General features: G+C 39.6%; 1 protein-coding gene and 1 non-coding gene across 13 annotated transcripts in view; one reads left to right on the plus strand and one right to left on the minus strand.

Annotated features, from left to right (window-relative positions):
- TLCD4 (TLC domain containing 4) overlaps positions 1-19,255 on the minus strand; it is a 76,615-nt gene that overhangs the window by 15,052 nt on the left and 42,308 nt on the right. For all 12 annotated transcript variants that reach the window (XM_031680412.2, XM_072968166.1, XM_072968164.1 and 9 more), the window contains 4 exons: positions 17,117-17,206; positions 15,236-15,294; positions 12,835-12,929; positions 3,481-3,554 (listed from right to left, as the gene is read on the minus strand). In XM_031680412.2, the coding sequence (XP_031536272.1) occupies positions 3,481-3,554; positions 12,835-12,929; positions 15,236-15,294; positions 17,117-17,206 (318 nt within the window). The remainder of the gene's footprint in view (positions 1-3,480; positions 3,555-12,834; positions 12,930-15,235; positions 15,295-17,116; positions 17,207-19,255) is intronic.
- TRNAS-GCU (transfer RNA serine (anticodon GCU)) lies at positions 16,276-16,347 on the plus strand. The gene has a single exon. It is a non-coding gene; the product is annotated as a tRNA-Ser (tRNA).

Raw genomic sequence — 19,255 nt, forward strand, 5'->3', positions numbered from 1 at the left:
GCTTGTGGCTACTCTACTGGGTGATACAGGGTTAGAGGCTGGTTCAGCACCCTGGGCAAGAGACGATGGACCAGGGCACTAGAGATGCAGCGGAGATGGTGAGGAGGAGGCCAAGGCAAGACGTATTCAGGAGATGATATGGTCGGACCTGGTGGTGGGTCAAATGCAGGTGAAGGAGAAGCAGTCAGATGATTCCCACATGTTAAGAATGGCTGGGCCACATGCTGAACAGCAGAATACACGAGAATACAGAGGGAAATATGCTACATTCTATTTTAGACATGTTGAACCTGAATTGCCACCTGGGAGAAAAAAACCCCTGACAACAGTATAAAGAAGTAGATAATGTTAAATGTGCTCTTTTTATAGGGGAAGCCACTGCAGCGCAGGAGTGTTACACAACTCACCCAAGGTCAGAGCAAGAAGGTGGCAAGGTTAAACTGCAACTTTGCATGATTCTAAAATCCATGCACAGTCCATTACACCACATTGAGCAAGCGGGTAGTGGCTAAAACCTTGCAAGCATAGCTCACCCAGAATGAAGCGCAGAGAAGATCAGTGGGTCCAGAAGAGAGCCCTGGGGAACACCAGCTTTTAAGGAACCGTCTCTTACAAAGAGGACTAAGAGAATGGCCTGAGAACTACAAGAACCGGGTGGGAGCGGTGTCATGGAAGCCAAGGGAGCCACGGCACTAGAAGGCGGAGGGGACCAACAGCATCAAGCCCACAGAGAGAGGCAGTAAGACAGGCACCGGAGAGAGTTCTCTACAGTTTGCAACCGGAAGTCACTGGGACCTCTAATGAAATCATTCCAGCAAAACAATACAAGGGGAAGCTTAATTTTAAAGGGTTAAAGAACAAAAAAGACATGACAAAGTAGAGAAAGCAAACATAGGCAATGCTTTCCCGGTGTTTACTAGGCGTCAGCACACTGAACAGCTGCTACACTTAGCACTTACGGCATATACTGACTGACGAGCACCATGCCAGGTGCCTTACGTACGCATATAAACATACATGTAACAAAACATACAGCCTCACAGAACCTTCACAGAACACTGTGAGGCCTGTAGGTCTGAGTATCTTTGTTTTACAGGTAAGAAAACTGAGGCTCAGAGAGACTTAATCATCTTCCACTCATACACAGTGGGAAGTGGGACAGCCTGGATTTGAATCCAGATCTTCTGACTTCAAAGAACATGCTCTTTGCTCTCTATACTATCACATTATCAGAGTCTTTAAAAATCACAGATGAATTATTATCTGTAAAATTTTAAACATCCAAGTCCAAGGGACTTAGTATCTTCTTGAAGAAATAAGATTGTAACACATGAAACGCTGGCAAACAAAGTAAGACAGTACATAAGGACTTGGGAAAGAACAGGCTGAGTAGCAGATCTGTAATCTGATCTCTCCTGTTTTGGGGTGGAGGGACCATCCCTCCCACCCCTGGCAAGAAAAAACGGTGATCAGGCTAACTGCTTGGTAAACATACTAGTGGCAGATCTCCTGATAAAGAGGCTAATGGTATTTGTAGCAGAAGAGTCTTCATCCATGGAACCCGCTTGGAATATACCTAGTCTGGGGTTGTTTATGATACGTGAACCTAGAAGGTATGGATTTGTGGGTCTGACCTCCCTGGGGAATGTTACATAAGCCATGTAACTATCTGAGTATTAAATGGAGATGTTTCATAACCAAGACGAACTATACACATCACTTACAGACCTCACAGGAAACCTCATTCCAGAGTGTGCCCAAAGAAGACCTGGAGAGCCAAGCTGATGGTCCTGAACATCACTTTGTCTTGCCAGTGTCTCGTGATTACTTGTGCCCTTGAGATTAGTAGTAAGGCGGGATACAGGGTAAGCTCCCTAACTCGCATGAGTCTGATTTGACTCCCAATTCTCTGGGTTATCTCTGCACTAAGTTACAAAAGGCTACATGTAATCATGGGAGCCATTCCCTGGGTTTGGGAGTTTGACCTAAGACTTGAAAGATAGGTAAATTTTTCAAAGATGCAGGGAAAATGGAAGATATGAATAAAGGAAGAAAAGTTAAAAAAAGAAAAAACCCACAGAGGCATGAGGCAGTAAGGGTACAAAACTAACTCAAATGAGCAGCAAGCAATAAGGCTGGAGACGTGGAGCACATGACAGAGAACTTCAAAAGTCAGGGAAGAATCTAGACAGGATGCAAGGCTTAGTGAGAAAAGCAGGTGCTGAAAGTAGAACCGAAGAAAGATGACCTGGGAGCACTGAGAGGGACGGATGGAAGAGAGGGTAAATCTGGAGTTAGGGATGTCAGTTAGAAGGCGACTGCAGTGGTCAAACCACGGAGATCCCAAAGGCCCTAAACGAGGACCACGGATACGGAATGAAAGGAGCAGCTAAGCATCACACAGGAAAAAGTCAGCTGACCTTGCTAAATGACAGGATAAGGGTAACAGAGGATAAGATACGGTAAGCCCATTGTCAAGAGTGAGCAACTGGGGCGGGCAGAGCTCAGGGGCAGAGTGCCGGCCTAGCACACACGAGGTCCTGGGTTCAATCCCCAGTACCTCCATTAAAGACAAATGAATAGAAACCTAGTTACCTCCCCCCAAAGTAAGAAATAAATAAAAGTGAGCAACCACCTCCCTCCAGAGGGTGGAGCTTCACTTTCTCTCCCCAAAGTTCACACCTCCAGGGACGCCACAGGGGTACCATGCAGCTCCTGACACGATGAGATGAGAAGGGCCATTCACCTCTATGGGCTCCTTCTAAAACCTTTGTCAAGCCATGAGAAAAACAGACAAAGCGACACTGGAGGACGTTCTACAGGATAACTGGACAGTCCTCCTTCACACTGTCAAGGTCACAAAAAACAAGGGAAGACTAAGAATACGTAGCAAGCCGGAGGAGACTGGGGAGACGTGGCAACTAAACGCGACGCAGCAGCCTGGACTGACTCCTGGAACAGAAAGGAGACACGAATGGAAAAACGGGCCAAGCCCAACAAAGTCTGGCGTTCACTTAATAGCACTGTATCAATGCTGGTTCCTTAGTTTTGATGAACGTTCCTTGATAATGTAAGATGCCAACAGCAGGGAAAACTAGGTGACGGGTATGTGGGAGGTGCTGAGCCGTCTCTGTAACTTTCCTGCAAACCTAAATGATTGCTGTTTGAAGAGGGACTAAGATAATGTTGGTATCAGAGTTTGCGAATAGGAAGTCGGTGTCAAGGACAGTGACTGGACCCGAGACAAATACAAGTGAAGCAAAGCATCATCGTACCACAAAGAGAGCTGGGTTCAAGAGCCAGCACCGCCGCCTTCTAGCCAGGGGGCTTAGATAAGGTTCTCTAATATTTCCAAGGCTTGGTTTCCTCAATTGTACGATGGTGATAATAATTCATATCACATACTCTCATTTTTATATCTAGGACCTTGGAGAAATACGAAACAGCCCAAGTTTAAAATAATTAATAACAGTAACCTACCGCTGGTTCACAAAAGGACTGGAAAGTTCTGCAAGCAAGCGAAAATTCCCAATGTATGCCAGCACTCCATACCTCTGGATGAGAAACAGAAAACATAACGTCAGGAATAACATTCTTATCAAAATTTCCAAATATCGAAGAAACATTCAGCAGCTTCTCAGCCAAAAATAAAGATCAATATCAAAACGAACCAAATCTGCTAAACGAATTTTCCTCTTTATGAACACTTAGAAATAGCATTAGAATTCTACAGTATTTTTAAAAACAGCATATTGTGCACTTATGCTCACTTATGTATATAATGTTCACTTAGAAAAACAGATTTCAAGCAGTTGTCTCCCGTTGAACTAGTAAATTCTGCAAACAGCCATTAGTAACAGTATTCTCAACTCACTGTAGAAATAATGATCAGAGTAGCATGAATTTCAGAAGTTGAGGAATTCTACAGCAATTAAATACCTAACAGGAACATATTTTTATACGTTAATAGAAGCACCATAAAAATCTCAAATGTGTACTTAACATGCTAAATAACTATATGTAAGCCTAAGAGCAGATATATATTTGCCAAACAGAACACCACGTGCTAAATCTTATCTGTCATATTTGACCTTGAAAAAATTTTTTATCAATCAGAATATATACACACACTTTTGGGAACTTTTTGAATTTAGAAGCACAATGCCTAGCACCTTCCACTAATTTAATAATAGGAAAAGTATAGTAGAGTTAGTAAGTGTTATAAAGCCAAAAGTATACATTCCAAAACTTTCATGTAATTTTAAAAGTGTTACTAAGGAAATGGAGTCATTCCAGCACTTCCAATTAAATCAGAATTATGATTGCCTACTGAAGGAAACAGTCCCACCTGCCCCGAAACATTAGATACATTTGGAACTTGGGAAACATTTTCCTACCAGTTATACACGGCTTTCCAGATGGGAACTGTATAAAGCAATAATAAAAAACAACAATGCATGGACTTTTTATTTGAAGATCTTCAGCACTTCTCTACGTAAATTATTTTAGGGATTAAAAATTCAGAGCTGGTTGCAAGAATTAGCTTTTCCAAAATGAATCTAGAACGTTTTATAATCTCAAACGCACTGTCCGGAGTGAAGCTGAAATGTGTGATGAGGAAGAGGGGAGGAGGACGGCAAAGAGACAAAGACAGCAGCCATGGTGAGCGCCGTGCACAGCAGCACAGGGCGAGCGGCATTTTAGAGCTGACGGGACACAGCCACACCGGTCCGAAGACACGTGCCCGTGTGCACCAAACAATCACATCCGTGTGTTATTACTTCAAGGCAGAAATATGAAGAAGAGGTGTGTATTTGAAATTACACATTATTCTGTACTATTCACTTTTCAGTTACAATAAATACTTTTATGTTAAAAAAAAAACCGGACTAGTTAAGGTGGCAATTAGTAGTAATTAATAGTGGGACTAAACAAATAAAATTGGGGAAAATATAGTATTTGTATAATGTTTCTTTCTGCCCTTTTACTTAACTCTTTGTTGGATATTTAAACTTACGAGGCTATATTATTGCATGTTTTTAAGAAGCATGAATGTAAGACTTTTTAAGAGGAGAATGTAAATACAGACTAATTAAACAGTTACTACCTATATTTAATTAAAAATAATAACGGTATCTTTCTATCCATGACAAAGGAGGATGTTTTTACGCCTTATTTTCTTTTCCAATAATACTTTTCTAAAATGCCTGAGGCCTTCAGGATTTCCCTTTTTCTTGCAGGAGGAAAACACCTACAGTTAAACTTAAAATTCACTTAGACTTGTAGCTCTGCTCTGAGAGGCCCGCATTACTGGCAGCAGTCCAATATGATGATCTCAAGCTAAATATTTTCTCAACAAAGGTGTTTAAGCATAGAATACATAAAATTTTACTAGCAATAACAGGCTTGGAGAGTTACAAGAATTAAGTTTCTGGCTCTCTAACAACATCCATCTACCTTGTACCTACAGGCTTGTGCTGGTAGACCAGCTGCTTGTTTGCAAGGTCCTTCGTATGTACAAAGCCATCAAGTGGGCCATCGATTTCTAAAACAGCCATCATGTTTAAACATTCCAAAGCACACTGGATGGATTCCAGTAAGTTACTGTTTTAGATTTAAAAAAATCCTATTTAATGTGGCTACTCTTGCTGGTAACACTTTAAGCAGCAGTCTTACTTCCCCTAAAATGAGCCATTTTTTCATTGTATGAGTTTTTGTCACAATCAGCACATAACTTCCAACTACACAGGTACAGACAGTCCATCCTTTTCTAGCTCCTTATGGCTCCTCGACAGTCATCAGTTTTGCAGAACTGGTACATAAATATTTCACTGTAACACTTTCCTGCATTCTCCCCCTCAATTTATTTCCAAACATTCTTCTTGCCTCGCACTTTGAACACATGATTCTACAGCAGGCCAACCCTCGTTGGCAGCGGTCAGAGCTCTCTTGTAGGCACACATCCACGGAGGTCATCTCCTTCCATCTGCATAAAGTCAAAAACCTCATTAAGTACTCCTGCAGGTTCTGAGGAAACTAAAGGTGAGAAAGAACTTTCATTATGAAAGCCTCGATCTGCGCTGAGCCAACCACGTCCCTTTTCAGCAGCACTGTATGCAAGGTGTGGAGGACATCCAGCAGGTGGTATCTTTTCATTTTCTTTGGTAAGAAGTTTTTAGACTGAATGAACTTTGCCAAAGTTTACAATAGCACTTTCTGCTAAAAAATGCAGATAGATGAGCAAAATCCAATGTGTTTCTGAACAAGATATCAACAATTTCTGTTTTATGTGGTTTCTTTATAACCTTCATAGAAATCAAAAATTCAATTTGAAAATCCATTTTTCAAATCATAGTACCTAAGGTCTAGGGGAACATCGTTTTGTTGCTGTGATTCGATGCATAACTTGCACGCTGCAGAAAGAATGACCGTGGGTAAGATCTGACAAAATCAGCTCTACACACTGTAACAAGCCAACGTATCTATTATCCAAACTTCTCCCTTCTTTCACCAGCAGACTATCGTTACTCAGCTTCATAGAGCAATCAAGGGAACAATAAAATGCTTACATGCATGTGGAAGGTCCAAACTAATTCAATGCCTACTTTCAACTGAGCATGGGTGTCTTCTTAGAAGGTGAAAAAAAGGACAGATTGACTAAGATGTCCCTGCCCGTCTCATTCCAGACTCGAGGGATGCAGTCTCTTTAGGTGCTTTTCCATCCCCTTCTCCACCAGGCCTGGGTTAGCTGGCCAAGCCCCCACAACAAAGTCCCACAGACCGGGTGGCTTCAGTTCTGGGTCTCCTGAGGCTAGGTCATAAGAAGCCATCCAGCTTCCTCCTGGGTCCACTGGAATACTCACTCCTGAGATGCTCCCTCGTGGAACACAGCTGCCAGGCTGGGAGAAGCCCCAGCCACGCACAGAGGGGCCGCTGAGAGGCGCTCTGGGCAGCGAGCGCTAGGTCCCAGCAGGGAGCCCGCATCAACTGCCAGTTCCCTGAAGGAGCACCTTTCAACCCCCCTGAGCCTCTGGAAGACTCCAGTCCCACCTGTCCCTGAAGAGCACCCAGATGCGAGGCCTCACGCAAGGACTGTCCAGCTTTTGTCCTTTTTTTTTTTCAGTATCACTAAGAATTTATGAGTCAATGGGTTTCAATGGCTGAAGTCAGTATTCTAACTGACAATCAAAATGTCACATTTTTAGCCAGTGGGAGAGCCACCAGGCTGGTTTTTGTGTCCTTTGAACACAGTCCCATTAGTCTCTGATAGGTTCCTTGCTTTCTGACACAGGATTGCCAGAGTTCTTCTGTTGCATGCAATACTTTAAGATGTAAACGAATGTCAACTTTTTGGTTTTGATCTCATTTTTATTCAAACACAGAATGCTAATTTTTACTTATGTACATACACAAATAGGATGCATTCCTAAACATAAATGGTAATTAAGTAAATACAAATAGTTAACCTCTGGGTTGTGGGATCCGGGCATTCCTTTTTCCTTTTCGCTTGTCAAAAATTTCTGTCCCTCAAACTGAAATGAATGACCTAAGTTTTCCAAATAGCCCCTGCTTGCACGTTATTCACCGCAGCCTTTTCCTCACAACGTTGCTGTAAGGCGCCTAAACCGCTGCTTTCTTTCTCCCCTTCTGAAGTTCTCCTTTGCCTCTTTCAGAGGCTCAGTCTTCTTCTGGTCCCTGATCCTATCCACAGCATCCCCATAAAACAAACTGTATTTCTGTAAGGACCCTTTCCCCTGAAATAACCTTGTGTCACCACAAACTCCATGACCTCCAAAAGCATACTCCGGCCCAAACAGGTTCTCCCATTTCCTTCAGGGTCTCACATTCCTCTGATGCCCTGGGTCATTTTACCCTCTTCTTTCCCTTCATTCTCTGAAATCCAAATTAGTCACCAGGATCTACTGACTACAAAATGGCCTTTTAGATTTTCTTCCTCATTAATACAATCACCAAAATTAAGTTCTTCACAATCTATCACCTACATCACTCCAATAACCTAAAAAATATCCTCCACCACACAGATTTTTCCCCACATACCACCATCAGTTTTATCTTTCTAATAATATGTCAGCTGTATCAAGTTGGTTTTTGGCTAAAGGTCCTACAAGAAGTCTGCGAAGAGTGAAAATGCCAGGCTGGTGAGTTGGAATGTTCACTCCGTCGGGCAGCCCCATCTTACTCACCCAAACGTGCAGCCACCACCAGCCCACATGAATCCCGCAGGCTGACAACCCAAGTCCTTACCACCACCCATGGAGATCTGAGCCCTCCTCCTCATGTTTTCTGACCTAGAAAGCCTTCCCCACTTTATTCTGCTGATCTAAACATGCTCTTTTTTTTTTTTTTTTGGAAGACTAAGTCCCATCTACATCAAAATTTATTTTGGAAAATTCAAAAAAACATGAACATACATAGGAAAATGTATGCACAATTTATATAACTGCAAGAATATACGTAATATTGTCAGTAGAGTAGTTATCTCTGGAGAATCGAACTTAGAACATGTTATACTTACTAAGCCCTGTGCTTCTACAAACTCAGAATTTTTTAATAAGTGCCCATATTCAGACCAAAAAAATAACAGAAACGAACACATTCATCTTTCCATTTCCTAAACTGCTTTATATAGCGTTACTGATTTACCACCAGGTGATGTATTACTTCAATATTTAAAAATAGTTTCCTATATTTAAATCCTAGAATCTGGAGATTTAATTAGGTAGATATCACATCCTTATGCCTTCCCTCCTGCCTCCTTAGTTCAGAACCACGGGGAGCCACCCAGGGCTGCAGAATTAAGCTTCCTTAGTGTGACGTCCACATCTTCTGATCCTATACATCACTGACTCCCAACCTGTTTAAGCCAGTTCACCTGGGAGAGTCAGCACCACGTGCGGCACAGGTTTCCAAAGGCCCAGGTAGCCATCGGATGGGCTTCAGGTTATGTGTAATCCCTCGTCACCTTATCCCCACCCACCAAGAAAACCTCCCAGAGCATAAGTGACTGCAGGTGCTCTTCTGAGGACAGGTTTAGTCATTTCTGATACATGACAAATTCTGACACTTCACTGTTGGCAAATGACGGCAAAACTCACAACCGACTTCCTGGTCAACACGGTGTTTCCATGTCTGCCATCTACCTTTAAAGAGCTTGGCCTGCAGTAAAATTCATACTGGCCACAGCCTCTGTGTGGCTCTGGGAGGGAAAACAAAACAAGACTCGTCTGAACCTCTCCAGAGCTTAAAAGAAAATTCTCTTTTCAGTCAGTGATTATGAAAATCTGGATTTTCTTACCACGGGAAATTTAATTTTCTAACAGCCAAGAGTGGCTAGGGGCAGGGGTTTAGAAGGTAAGGGAGAAAGATAGGCAAAATTATTATGCACCTACTGCTGCCAGTGTGGCGCTAAACACTGTGCCACTGTCAATGGCTTGGAGTGGGATGGGCACGATGTCCCACCACTAGGGCTGTACAATTGGTGGGAGGTAAGATACCGGCATCCCAAAATGGAACCTTGTATAAAAATGTGGCTGTGCTGGGGAGGGCACAGCTCAGTGGTAGAGTGTGTACTTAGCATGCACGAGGTCTTGGGTTCAAGCCCCAGTACTTCTGTTAAATAAATAAATAAACCTAATTACCTCCCCCCACAAAATAAAAAAATCAAAAACAAAATTAAAAACCAAAAATGTGACTATGTTCTACCGTAGCAATTACGAGGAACTTTCTTCTAGGCTATTTAGACTGACCCAGAATCTTAGCACATTTCCATGGGACACCCTTTCAGCGTACCATCCATCTGGAAATGAGATTTGGGGACCAAATCCACCCTATATTTAATAGCTCTTTCCTTAACTTTAATCATTCAAGGTTTTTGATGATTTTACTTACAAGACAGAGTGGAAGGTTCGAGCTAACACACAGGATTGGATTGCCAAATCAGGTTCGTGTGAAACAGTGGTCCTACCTAGAACTAAGCTTTGCTAACTGGATAGAGGATAGAGGCTATTAAATAACTCAAAGAGAGCAGAGAGACTCGGGGCGCAAAGGGCAGTCGGAAAGCCAGGTCCTTCCTGTGCTGAACAAGCGGCTCTGGGCCAGAAGTGAGGTTCACAAAGTTCCTCACACAGCAGTGAGAGTTTACCTTTTACGACACCTCCATTGTATACCTCCAGAAAGGTGCACAGCCTATACGACATTCTCCAAGGAGCCAGGCCTCACAGATCCAGGACTGTCTCTCCTATAGGGGATCCTAAGCCAGGAACAGGCTAAGGGCATTTCAGGGTTAAGATTTCTTTCTCCTAACAAATGTCAATACACACTATTTGCCCAAAGGTCCTGTTGACAAGATTAGACCTGGTCACTTGCCTTCCTTTCTTCCCCTCCCTTTCTCCCAAGGAAGTGAATGGATTTGCAGGCCAGCTGCTCTCAACCCTTCCTCCCAGGGTTACTTAAGAACCTGGTGACATATCGGAGCTCATTCTTGCTTGCCTACTGCCTAGCTCTCCAGTATTAGAACGAAGCAAAACCATTTCATCAAAACAACTGAATCACAGACTCTCAGAATAAGAACAGAACTTTAAAGATGATTTAGTGCAAGCTCTTGCCCAAAGTTTCTACTTACTGTATCTATTTTTATATCTATCTGATTGAAGGTAACTTATGATAGAAGAACCACTTTACAAGGCCGTCCTTACAATCTTCTATGCACTGGGGACATCCCTTTTGTAAAACAGAAGTCTCCCTTACCCCTCTTCACCATCCCCACGGGTCCTGGTTGCAACGTCCGAATTAAACCAGAATGAGCCTGCTTCCTCTTCCACTTAACAGTCCTTTCACATTTCCAAGGACATTTCAAAGCCATGTAGACGTCCTACAACTTAGCTTTTCTAAGCTGACCTCTCCGGGTCCTTCAGTTGTTTGTCACAGGACAACAGCCACCTAATCTAATCTCCCCCTCCAGTTACCTGGCAGCCTACCCCTGGACTTACAGTTTTAGAGGCTCCAGATGATGTGGTATGCTCTAACTAAGAAACTATAATTTTGTTTGAATTGGATACCGTACCTCCCCCGATAGAGTATACATATTTAAATAGCTCTTTTGCGGGGGGGGGGGGGGGTGATTAGGTTTATTTCTTTATTTAATGGAGGTACTGGGGATTGAACCCAAGACCTTGTGCGTGCTAAGCATGTGCTCTACCACTGAGACATACCCTTCCCCCAAAACAGCTTTATTTTTTAGCAGATGTGACATGCTATTGGTGCCACTACAATTGTGATCATCTGCCACTTCCACATCACTCCTCCTCTTTCTCTACATTCTTTTTACACATTACACAGAATTCAGTGATGATTTGTGACCGATGTTCAGAGACCATACTTCTAACTTACAGCGTGATATGAAAGTCACATAGGCACCCACGTACATTCTTCCCAGAGTTAACCAGGAAACAAAGTGCTATATTCCAACTAAGACTTGGGTAAGGTAGAAGTCTGTAGGTTATAACTAACTGTAAACTATTAAAATTTAAAAAGAAGACAAGGAAATAAATAGTAGTAAATGCCAGTAAAAATAGCCTATTGCTTCAGAAAAGTAAAGTGATTATGGACACCTACTGGGATATATAAGTACTTATTTATAACATTAAAACTAGCATAGTTTTTTAAACACTCATTTATTTAGACTTATGAGCTCAAATGCGTGATACAGCGAGATGCTCTGATATATCCTATTCTTGCAGAAATAGTGCCAAATTGATGTCCTATTCACCAGCTATCTTTGTGTAGGGCAATATAAAGAAAAGCAGAAGAATATTATGAATGCATATTTGTATGAGTTTTTAAAAGCCCTCAAAATAGTCACAAATGTTCAATAATATATAGACTTTGGCAATACCAGATAAGAAAAAAAAAAGTCAGTGGTTACATTTACACTTGAAAACAGAGAAAACACGGAGTGGTACGCCGTATGCATCACATAAAGTGTATGCTAGTCTAGTTAACACGTGTTTATCACTTCCCCAAAGCTCTCTTGGGTTTGGTGGTATACCTAAGTTGAAAAATAACTGATTGAGGAGAAACCTAACAAAGACGCAAGGGATATAAAATTGCTAGTTCACAAATGTATAAAGTAGAAAAATAATTTTAGATATAAAATGAATACGGGGGTGTGGGGAGGAAGGTTACAGCCATGGGTAGAGAGCATGCTTGGCCTGTATGAGGTCCTAGGTTCAATCCCCAGGACTTCCATTAAAATAAATAAATAAATAAGTAAATAAACCTAATTACCTCCCGCACAAAAAAGTAAAATTAAAAAAGTTAACACCTATTACCGCCTGAGATTTGCTATATCCTTTATGAGCTCAGTCTTGGAATTTTGATGAAGTCACCGCTCCGGCCTACTTAGATGTAATTATGCGTGTACATGAAATTGAACAGGAATTAAACAGAAGAGAATTATTTTAGCCAGTTATACAGGAACCTATACCTAGCTCTCGCTGTTAAAACAGAAATGCATCTAGACAGAGCGACAAGCATCAACAGCCACGCGATCCTAAATTAGGGTTTTAAGTGAATGTTTGGGAAATTGGGGTCAGCTGCCTTTCTCAAAGTTTATGAAGCCAAATAGACCCATAAATGCAAACACACAAGTAAAGCTATAATTTTTGTTAACAAACAAGATAACATCACAAGAGTGGTCCCAGAATGCACTCAGACTTGGTCTTTAAGAATTGTACGCTTAGATTTATGTTCACCCTTGAGTTGTTACTCCCAGTCCTGCCTGTTTGTTAGGTTACTGTAAGTCCAGGCACTCACCAGGACAAAGTAGTAGGCAAACAGCGCTGTGCAATGGTGAATTATAAAATACTTGTCACCGATCACTTTCCAGTACAAAATGAGAATCAACAAATCTGCAAGAAGGAAAAATAAGTAAGAAATGACAAAGGAAGAAAGCTTCATTGTTTTTCACATGTATTTAACTACTACCGACAGCCCGTCACGGTCCACTCTGAGCCCACGGCCCTCTCCCCTGTGTCAGGAGTCCAGCTACTCACTCCACTGTAAGGTATGTGCTTCTGTGTAACTTCCCCCCCACTACTGTGACTCCTCCGGGATGAGGATCAAGAGTGGGCATCCAGCACTGTGCCTGGCATGTAAGTGTGGAGAGCATTTGTTGAAAGTATAAATGAATAACTTGTTGTGAGGGTTAAATAAAATGAAAGTATTATTGAAAAAAAATAATTTTAAAATAAGCTCGAATTACTGATTTTTGTCACAATTATTACTCAAACAGATTAAGTGGTCCCATGAAAGGTATAAAATGACCAACTCATTTATCACACAAATTCAGCAAAAAAAATTTTTTAATTAACAAAGAATGTGGTTAAATACTAATTCAAAATAGTAAAAAAGACCCCACCAAGAATTATAACTATTAAAAAAACTTAGGGGCGGTGAGTACAGCGCAGTGGTAAAGTGCATGCTTAGCATGCACAGGGTCCTGGGTTCAATCCCCAGTACCTCCATTAAAAAAAAAATATATATATATATATATATATATGTGTATATATATACACATATATATATATATATACACATACATATATAAAAAGAGGTCAAGGCATCAATTTTTCTTTAAAAGATCCTAAATCGACACCATGATTCAGCAAATCACTTCCTTTAATGGAACAGAAACTTCTCAGTATGTTAACACAACTATTTTCTTAACCAAACGGTTTAAACATGAAATTCAGACCTGGAAACAAATGGCATCATCGATGGAAGCCAGAGGGGAATTCAGGTTTTGTGAGTTCTGGGGTTCTTCTTTGATAAAAATAAAAAATCACTAATACAAAACTGTATGTGACTATTTATAAAGATAAAAGAAATCATCAAATTATAAATTTTATGATGGGAATAAATACCACAAATGTGGAAATCAAGAAAATTGAACACTATTAGTAATTAACTGCCTGGTACACTTCTCTAGATACATTTTCCCTAAAAATTTTGGCTGTGTACTACTTGCTGGTCATCAATGTGTATGGTAATGATCTTGTAATATTTTCTATAGCGAGAATAAAAGAATTCACTTTTCATTCAGCTTGGTTTAGAAAAGTGTGTTTCAGCTCATGACTTATTTTTAAGTGTTTTGGATTATTACCTTATTTGAGAAAAATCTTCATCAAGTTTCTTTCATACAAGGTTTCCTGGCTGGTAATGACTCTCTAAATTGACCACATACTCATTCACCAGTGCACGAGGCGTACCTCACATTTTGAGTTAACCTTGTAAGTGACAGCATTTTGTACCAAATGAGCAAACCTCTTCCCAACGTGTCTACATGATTCACTCTTCTTTTAATTGGGCCATCAAATAATCCAATAGCCTATTCATTATTTCTGTCCCAAATGTATCTTTTCCTCTTAATAAATTACTGTGTTTTGGTTTAATCTAATTTTTGGTTATAATTTATTTTTTGATGGCACAAAGTGTTCTACTGAGTCCGTTACTCATCTTTATCACCTCTGTTTTGTATTCCATTATTTTTATTTGGATTTTCTTTCAGCTGTTAATTAAATTTGAAAATTACAAAATGGAGTTTCCTGCATAAATGTCCAAATTTCTCTCTTGTTTTATTGAGACAGTCCAAAATGTCTTTTCAAAAAGCAGTTTAAGTGGCATATTCTTCTCAACTTAACTTCCCCTTTGTCTCACTGTATAAAAGGTTATCCCCACCCCATCCAACATGAGAGGAAAAACGAGAGAGGAAAATGTGGAGTAGAATGAGGCCATGATTTTAAACTTGAATCATAGCCAAAATTGCTTACTTGCACAAATTTTACCAAAACAATACAAAACCATAATCATGGGAACACATTTCCAGGGCCTTGCAAGTGAGGATCCTGAGGCTTAAACTCCATTACCTTCACAGGAATCGCCCCTGAGGGACCCTTTAGACCTAACAGGGACCATCAGTAGCTAAAAAATGCCCACACCTAACTGAAGCCCCCCCTGGAGCTCTGATTCTGAGGACCAGAGAGCCAACATGAAGAACGTTTCTTGTGGCACCATCGCAACAGATTAGTTTTTTTCCTCAGTATGGGTCCTGAAAGCCACTTCTCAAATAAATACACCACAGGCATAGCTATGTATTCTTTGCATAATTCCAGAACTAGTTAAAATACAAATAGACGGTGAACAACATATCACATACCAGAAATGAGGTAGCCAGTAGAAATAGCAATATTCACTTGTACGGGAGATGAAACACCCCTATAAACATTAAAAAAAAAAAGTTTCCTTTTTTTAGCACACGGCTATAGATGACAGCTACTTTTTTTCTGTTGAGCTTTAAACATAATTTAAATGCTTCCTATAGGTGCTCAAATGGTAACTTGTCATTTGCACAGGGTAGTGTTAGTTATGTAACACTTCTAACTACAAGAACAATCACAATTTCTCATACTTATTAGCCAAAAGTTTTGTGAAAGTAATTTTACCAAAAGACAACATTTTATAAATGTGTTCTCAAATGATTTGTTTGTGAAAAGATTCAAAGGGAATGAATTCCAGGTGTTGGCTGCTGTTGTTTGATTCCTTATTCTAAATCAGAGATTCAAACAGCCTGAAGAAATCATCTGGCCTGCCCCTGATTTTGAGGCCACATACTATCATCCTCACTGTACCGAGGGCTGGAGAGATTTGTCTATTATCACACATAATAAGAGAACAATCTAACCCTGCTGTTTCAACCCCTACACGTATCAAGATCCTACACTTTTGCCTGACTCGTGCTCTTGGCTCCAAGAAACAAGTACAAATTATCAGTCCTTTATTTGACTTCTAACGTGAACTACTGCCAAAAAGAACACAAAATAAAACTGGTAACAGCTAAACTACAAATGGAAATATTTAGCAGAAGTCATGTCTTCTTTACAAATTTTGATCTATAAATATGATTTGGAAACATTGGACCTGGAATAAATTCTGGTATCAAAGAAAATGTAAAAGCATCAAAAATTATTACAACAGGTAAAAATTTGATAAGGACAAATTGGTCAATGAATCAAATCTTTATTATAAAATTTACTTTCCAAAACAATGGGACTGTTGTGTTCTATTGATAATCATGTTGGTAAAATAAAAATATGGGAAAAAAAAGGTAGAAATTTTTTAAGTAGATTTCATTAAAGCCTGGTCAAGGAACTAAATTCACTAAATTAATTCACTTTGAAAAACATCTTCCTAGGGAGGGGAGGCATAGCTCAGTGGCAGAGCATGTGCTTGCTGTGCACGGGGTCCTATGTTCAATCCCCAGTGCCTCCGTTAAGGGGAAAAAAATATATATATATATATTCCCAAAGAAAATTTACTAATACTAGGATAATTCTGACTGGCATAATTACATATTTATGAATAAAAGGCAACATTGTTGCAGTCAAACAGAGATGGTCAAAAGACCTGCTTAAATTGCCCCACGTCCCCCAGAGCCCACGTCCACCACATCCCTATTCACTGCTTCCTCAAACTTGCCCAGTTTCTCAAACTAAGCTGAACTAAGCCTTCTCGTTCAAATTTTTCAAAAAGAATCATCTTATAAAGTGCTCTGTTATTGCTGAATATAGTTATTATTCATGCTTGAAACATCTCATGTGGTACTCAATTCCTCTCACACGGACATCTGTAATTCTCATTTTCCTATCTTTGATATCAAATGATGGGTCAAACATAAACTTCAAGACTAAGTCTTAAGTGTATCTAAGTTGACTATCCTATCTCAGCAGTAACCAATTTTGCTCAGAACAGTGGCTACAAAAACTTGATTTTACTCACTAACACAGCATAATGTTCACATCATCATCACATTCTCCCTGTTTTGGAGACACTAAGGCAAAATGGCCCTCATTATTTGTATTCAGATCAAAAATAAATCATTCTAATGCACCTTGCTGAAGTAAGTCTGAGCACAAGCATTTTTAATAAATCATACACCATCAATTTGCTTTCTGTTTTAAAGGAAAGTAAGAGATGTTACTATTAATAGTTAACATCAAAACATAAATCAAATTGACTATACTGGAAAGAAACAGCTTACCAAAGTGGATCAGCGATAGTAGCTTCGTCAAACAAGAAAATGTATGAGCCAAGAACCCCAACCACCAAAGAATGACATGTAGATACTACCCTGAAATGAGATGAAATACAAAGATTTTAGGTTCTGTGCAATAAATTTTAACTAATTCCAGCAAGACATTTAACACTCTGAAGAAGTTAAATCTGGAAGCATTTAAATATAGGATTGGAGTACATCTCCAATGTACAAAACTGCCATTTAGAAATCCAAGGACCAAAGCTTTACTTTGCAATCAATAATAAAAAGGATGCCCTACAGGAAGGTCTACAATTTCCTGCTAGAAAATTGATGAATCACTTATTGGTTAAAGGTTGTACAGCAGAAGCATATCTGATGATACAGTCGACAGAGTCTGCGCAAACAGGTGGCACTTGGTAAGCCCACTGCCCTGCCCCCGGCTCCATCGCCAGCAGCATCTCTGCGAGATTAGTGTCCTGCTCCAATCAGTTAGGAGTGACTCCCAAATCTACCAGCTTTACCAGCACCATCTCTGCAGATCAGAGTTGGAACGGATCATGAAATGAAAACTTATTACCTTGGAGATCTCAGTTTTAATACATGCATTATTACACTTGATTCTTAGAACAAATGTGTGGGAAAGCTGGGCAGATATTATTACTCCCCACCATTACTATGAAAACACTTCTAAATAGAAAAATGGAGGACTGTGAATTTATTCAGAAAATCTATTTTTAAAAGAAGCACCCAAGTGAAAGCCAAATGTTCACAAGATCCAGGTCGAATCCTTTTTTTATAGAGGGAATAAGGTTAAGTTGAAAAACATCAGTTTCTAGGAACAAATCTTGCTAAAACTTAATGACTTAACCAATTCCCAAGCTCTATGATACACCACTTAAAGAACTGTATGCAGGGTACTGTATAGTTTATATAAGTAATGAAGTTTCTTTGCTCTTCATTATAATAAAGGATAAGAAGAATAGTAAAGTTTTCTCTTTAGAAATTAATGGTGTACAACGAATCTCCCTACAATGACCCCAAATCTTTAAATGTAAGAGAAATATATCAACCAATATAAAGCTTGATATTTAAAAAAATCTTACTGTAACTTGAAAAACCAATATACTTGATTTAATATATGATGTGGTTCTAAGTAGATATATCAAGTTAAATCAAATCATATATTAAATGCTCAAAGATTCTCACTACTTTAAAGGCACTGAATCCTTTGTAATACCAAAAAATCATTTCATAGTGTGACAATCCAATTTATTTGGCTTACAAACCTGGAATTGTCATGCCAAGACACCTGTACTCCGTTTGAACATACCAAAATAAACATGTAAGTTCCTTGATGTCAAATAAAACACTCCATCTAAATAATCATACAACCAGCTTTCGGTTGTCATTCAAAAATTCTATGAAAGGAAAAAGCACAACCTGTTACTAACCTGTTGTGGTGCTTAGTAACCTTATATCAAAAAGTTTCCTTTTGGAAAAAAATCTAAATTTTTGTTCCTGATACTCAGGCCTCAAATTCCTTTCTCTGTTGAGATGCTACATGGTAAAAGGAGAGAATCACAGGCCCTCAGCTGATGGAAACGGCACATAATTCATGAGAGAAAAGCTACACGTTACTAGGGTCAAACAGCTCTCACTGCAATGAACAGGAGACGCAAACACCCTGGGCTTACCTGCTACTCTGTACTAAAAGTCTATACGTTCAGAAACTTCTGTTAGTACAAATTTCAAATTTCATTCTTTAAAATCAGATTCCTGGCAAAGCAAAATGTAGATTCCTTAGTGTCTTAAAAAAAAAAAAAAAAACAAGATGCTACCCAAGATAAAAAATTCCAATTTTTTTCCAAAGAAGGTTAAAAAAGAAGTATTTGTGGTTTTTTCAAGGAAACAATGACCATTTTAGGAGAGCAACTTCAAGTTACTGATGTAACTGCTCGTAAGCTGTGTGAATATTACCAATAGAGATTATACAGCTCAGTCAGACAAGAGCTGTATTTTGAAGAAGTAGATTTAAATATTAGCAATATTTCAACACAATAGGACGCTCTATACCATAGGAAAGCAAGTAGACATAAGGACAGTTATTTAATTATATAATGTAACTAATATCTATTAACATGT

Source organism: Vicugna pacos, chromosome 9 (genome assembly GCF_048564905.1).
Source record: "Vicugna pacos chromosome 9, VicPac4, whole genome shotgun sequence".
Lineage (NCBI taxonomy): Eukaryota > Metazoa > Chordata > Mammalia > Artiodactyla > Camelidae > Vicugna > Vicugna pacos.